The sequence below is a fragment of the Tupaia chinensis genome, unplaced genomic scaffold (assembly GCF_000334495.1).
Source record: "Tupaia chinensis unplaced genomic scaffold, TupChi_1.0 Scaffold000575_1, whole genome shotgun sequence".
Lineage (NCBI taxonomy): Eukaryota > Metazoa > Chordata > Mammalia > Scandentia > Tupaiidae > Tupaia > Tupaia belangeri.
In genome coordinates this window covers 1993987-1999217 of record NW_006160089.1, presented here as the reverse complement: position 1 = coordinate 1999217, position 5231 = coordinate 1993987, and the positions used below count along the sequence as shown (strand labels likewise).

The following is a 5231-nucleotide window of genomic DNA, read 5'->3' as shown; positions in this document are numbered from 1 at the left end:
CTAGAACGAACTTTAGCCCACCCTCTATTGTGACCATGGAGATAAAGCATTGTAATTAATAGTAAGTGATTAGAGCAAAGGGGAGCGGTCGGTTGGGGGACTTCCTGGAAGATTTTATTATATACTCAGGATGTATAGGAGAGCTATGCAATTTTTTCATAGTAGTAAATTGGAGAGTCAGAGGGGGGTCGCTTCCCAGTGAGGCTGCCTCAATTCTCTGGAGCAAATAGCAGGCAGCCTTGCTGACATGCTAACTGACCCAAGCTTTGTTCCAAGGTCGGGGGGTTCACAACAGTGGCCTTGCCAACGTGTTGATCCAACCGGAAGCGGAGCTCAAAGGTCGGGGGGCTCAGACAGATCCTGGGGCCTCACCGGGTCGGACTCCTCCAGCTGCCCACTCGTGATGGTGCTTTGTTTGCCACTGTCTCTGACTGCTGGCTGGGCTTTTGACCTTATAGACTTGAGAATCCCAGGACAGTTTCGGACTAAAAGATCCTGTTTGAATGAATTCTGTGGTACATAACATGTGCATGAGAATAATGGCTTCCTTGGCTCCACATAGTTGCCCCTCAGTAAGTGAAAACACCTGGGGATCTCAAGAACGACCCCCTCTCCTCTGCTGCTAGTTTGCCTACCATCCCTCTTCCAGCAGAGCCTTCTCTGTCCTGGGGGTCTGTAGAGGGCGCTTGCGTCACTGGGATCCTAGAGGCTGGGGCAGGCTGACGCCCGAGCCCCATGAGGGCTCTGATCTCACGATTTGGAGTCAGTGAATCTGACCCTCAGGAGCTCAGGCTGGAATTTGGGGTGTGAAGTTTGTGTTTCTTGAAGGGTGTTACCTGGGTGAACTCTTCAGTTCCTTTGCTTGTTTGTGGACACATGCTGGTGGACTGGGAAGGGGCTTCAGCACCAGGTCGATTCTGTCTTTGGGGACTGGTTCCTTTTTGTCCTTGTTGCTTAAAGAGCTGGAACTTGATGTTCCTCAAGTCCAGCCCTGCCACCCACTGCCTGCCTGTTGCACTGCTGTTTTCTGAGGGCTTGTCCACAGCTGCCCTTCAGCCTCCTTGCAACGTCGCTGACCCAGCCCGTGTTCCCGCAGCAGTCGTTAGAACGTGTCACCCTGCATTGTATTTGGGCTCAGATCTGATGCCCTGCTTTGCACTCTAAGGCCCTGGAGAGTCTCGGCCTCATAATCTGCAGCCCTAATTCCTAGCACAGAACCTGCACCTGACAGGCCTTCGGAGGCAGAAAAGCACTAATCCCTCTGTTCGTCAGTAACTGCGGGGACTTGGACTTTCTTCTTAAAGACAAAGCAAAAGGAAAGATTTTTGAGAAATGGATCACGTCAGTGAGTTACGGGCTCGTCAGCGGGAGGGTACAGGTTCTCAGGCGGAGTCCCACTCTTGGCCCAGCCCACGTTGTTCCAGAACTCTGTGGTTTGGTCCTGGGTCCCCTGACCCCACCCCCAGATGATGTTGACTTTCTCCATTACGTCCTCAAGGAGCTTTCAGCCCTTACTGGGCATTTTTTTTTTTTTTTTTAAGAAAGGCAGACTGCCACATGCAGCGCCTCATTTGGATGTGGCTGGGGGCTTGGAAGCTTGACTACCCTACGTTCTCCTACAGTGGACCTTGAGAGCTTGTTTGGAGGTTCTAGCAGGGGAGCGCAGCTACTCGTATACCCTTGACCGAAGAACGGTCCTCCTCTATCGGGGATGGTCGTCCTCTTCGACCGAGCGCGCAGCTTCGGGAGGGACGCACATGGAGCGGTGAGGGAGGAAGGGGACACCCGCCTAGCCAGCCAGATCAGCCGAATCAACCCTGGCGATCAATGGGGTGACAGATGTCGCAGCCAGATCGCCCTCACATCCTTACTGGGCATTTTGATCCAGAGTTAGCGATCGAAACCCGCGTGCCAAACCCAGCCCCCTGCCTGCTTCTGGAGTAACACTTTACTGCAGTATTATCATACCCGTTGTGTCAGTGTCGTCTGTGGCTGTTCTGTGCTCCCAGGACAGAGCTGAGGGGCGTGACAGAGACCGTGTGCTCACACAGCCTAAACTCGTCACTGCCTGGACCTGTGCAAGAGCAGTTTACAGACGCTGCTTTAGATGATAAATGCCTTCTGCCTGCCCACACTTCCCATTGGTTTGGTTTTTATTTTTCGTTTATTCCATTTACTTATTGTGAGAGAGGTCATGCGGGTACATGCTTGGTGCACTCAGCGGTGTCTGGACAGGTCTCTGGGTGCAAATCTCGAACCTTCCCACGTGGGTCAGCCTTGTTTGTTTGTTTGCTTATTTATTTATTTTGGAGAGATTTTTGCTATAGGGCGCGTGCGCTTGCCAGAAAGACAGAGACAGAGAGATAGAAAGCGAGAAATCACCTCCCAGGGGGGATGGCCACGCCACGATCCCTTCTCCTCCATTCTCCTCTCAGGATCTTGGGCACGCATGCACACGCGCCCGGCGTGAGTTTTAAGCCACCGGGTCCGGGACGCAAACCGCGGTCGACTACGTGGGAGTCCAGCGACATAGCCATTATGCTAACTGCTTGTCCCTGTTTGTTTATTTTTTAATAGAGAGATTTTTGCTACAGAGTGTGTGTGTTTGCCGGAGAGACAGAGACAGAAAGTGAGAAATCTCTTTCTGTTGGGGGGATGGCCACACTGCCATCCATTCTTCTCTTGGGATTTTGGGTGCACACACACACACACCCCTGCACCTGGTGTGAGTTTAAGCCACTGAGTCTGGGACTCGAACCATGGTTGACTGTGGGGAGGTCCAGCGATGTTACCATTCCACCATCTGATGGTCCCAGCCTTGTAGAGTATCCTATTTTACTGTGCCACCAGTCCCCACTTTGTTTTGTGGTGATGTATGATGGGAAGCAGCTGGGTAAAGAGGGGTGTGGCATAGGCGAGGGTCTCCCCCTTACCAGCTGAGGCACGTCCCTGAACTTCATGGTCTTTTTCCCCCCATATAAATGGGGAACAAAGGCAGTGCCCACCTCCCCGGCAGTTCTGCGTACAGCTATGAAAACACGCTACGGCTCCGCAGCAGGCCCTAGACATTGTTTTGCCATTCTCCTTCTCAGGAGGAAGAAGCCAAGAAGCTGGTGAGTGAAGCCATTGCAGCTGGCATCTTCAACGACTTGGGGTCTGGAAGCAACATTGACCTCTGCGTCATCAGCAAGAGCAAGCTGGATTTCCTCCGTCCCTACTCGGTGCCCAACAAGAAGGGGACCAGGTAAGCAGAGGAGTCGAAATTCTTCTGTGTCCCTGGCAGCACACTGCCACCACGCCAGAGCCGGTCCGAGACGTGATTGCAAAAGGCGCTGCGTCTTGGATCCTTAGAGCGCGTGGAGGGTGTGGGAACGCCGCGCGGAGAAGTAAGCTGCCCCCTGCCCGAGTGGCACGCCTCCGCGGGTTCCCCTGCCCCCTCTCTGCCCCTGCTCCTTTGACCCACTTGTCCACTCGAGAGGGTGCGCTCTCTGGGAGCACGTGCCATGGCGCAGCCATGGTACTCCTTGTCAGGGTGCCAGAACCAGGCCAGGTGGGAGCAGTGGGTTGTGCTGGTGCTCGGCAGTACTCCGGCCCAGTGTGAGGACTGCGCATGCCCCGCTCACAGCCTGCCTCGTGCTCGGAAAACCCTCCGGAACAGTGGCTGCAAAGGTGGTGGTGGACGTGCTCAGTGGTGACCACGTGCCCTGGCAGTCTGGAGGGAGTGGTCTAAAGTGACAAGCCCAGAGTCTGGCTAGTGTTGCCAGGTATTTCTTAGGTGTCTAAGGTGACAGCCTTTGCGCTGCACAAGAGGGGGCTGGTCAGTTTAATGAAAGGATTTACTCCTGCTGGTTATTATTGAAAGGTGCTTTAGTGAGGTCGATACTTAGAGCCAAAGGACCAAGTGTTTTCCAGCATGTTCTGGGGATCAGTGCCAGGTAAGATGCATCGTCTATTAATACCTAGCAGCTGTCCCCATGTGGCAGCATACGCCACACCAATGAGGCTGGGGAGACTCGGGCCCCCAGGTCGTAGCTAGAGTCAGGGAGCAAGGATTCCAGCCCAGCTAGCTCGAGACCTCAGCTGAGGATGGGCACCCACTTCGGCCCTCCGCGGGCTCCTCAAGGAGCGTCCTGACTGGACCTTTGTTTCCCTCACTAGGTTTGGCCGGTACAGGTGTGAGAAAGGGACCACCGCGGTCCTCACCGAAAAGGTCACTAGCCTGGAATTCGAGGTGCTGGAAGAAACAGTACAGACCATGGACACTTCCTGAAGGGCGTTAGTGGCTGATTGGGCGTCGTTCTAGACGACTGGGGTGTTGGAGGCTCCCCAGAAGACGTTCCCTTGGTAGTGTTTGCTGAATGAAATCCAATAAAAGATAAATCAGACTGGGGGACTGTGGGTGTTTTTGGCCACTAAGGTTCGCTGGCCTGGCCTCCCTGTTAGGATGTGAACCCCTCCTTGGTTACTAGTCTGGGCTCGGTGAGTTTAAGAGCAACGGGACTCTCTTCCTCACAGCCAGGCCTCACTGTGCAGGCCGGGTGGTTACCGAGACCGTGGACGAACAGCTGCCGCCCCTTGTACTGATGTACCTCCGGCGGGGCAGGCCCAGGTCTGTTCTTTCACAGGGCGGTGAGTGCAGTGGGCAGCCACATAGGAGAGAAATGTCAAGGAGTCTCCACGTGTGGGTCCCGCAAGCCCAGCTCCTTACAGAGTACCAATAAAGGTGGGTGGTGGATGTTGGCCTTGCCATGGTTCACGACAGCAGGACGCTTTGGACAGTTTTACAGAAAGCGAAAGGGGGGCTTGGGCTTCACTGTTGGACAATAATTAGGACATGACTGCTTTGCAGAGGCTCGGGCCTGGCTAGTGGGTGCAGTTGGACGCCACCAGAGGACCCCATTGCTCCCAGGTGGAAGGTGGACGGCGCACAGGAAGCAGGCGCCTACCCAGGTGGGGCCTGAGAGCTGCCGGCCTGGTACCTGCAGAAAGTGTCTGGAACCAGGACTCTCCGTGGCGAGTGGTAGGCAGGATTTAGGGACTTTGTCCCTGGGAGAGAACACGAGTGAAACCACCCTTGGGCCAGGAGGGGGCTAGGGAGAAAGAACAATGAATTATTGAGGGCAGCGATCTGGCTCGTGATTAAAACTATCTGGGGAGTTTAATAAAATTCCAGGATTACTCAATGCCTGGGACCTGGGAAGCTGCAGTATTTTTTTTTTTTTTTTTTTTTT

At 54.2% G+C, this 5231-nt stretch overlaps 1 protein-coding gene across 1 annotated transcript in view; it reads left to right on the top strand.

Annotated features, from left to right (window-relative positions):
• PSMB7 (proteasome 20S subunit beta 7) overlaps positions 1-4385 on the top strand; it is a gene marked incomplete in the record, with an annotated part of 67155 nt that extends 62770 nt beyond the window's left edge. The window contains 2 exon segments of the mRNA XM_027775592.1: positions 3093-3244; positions 4159-4385. Of these exon segments, the coding sequence (XP_027631393.1) occupies positions 3093-3244; positions 4159-4270 (264 nt within the window).
• Positions 4386-5231: the final 846 nt, after the last annotated feature.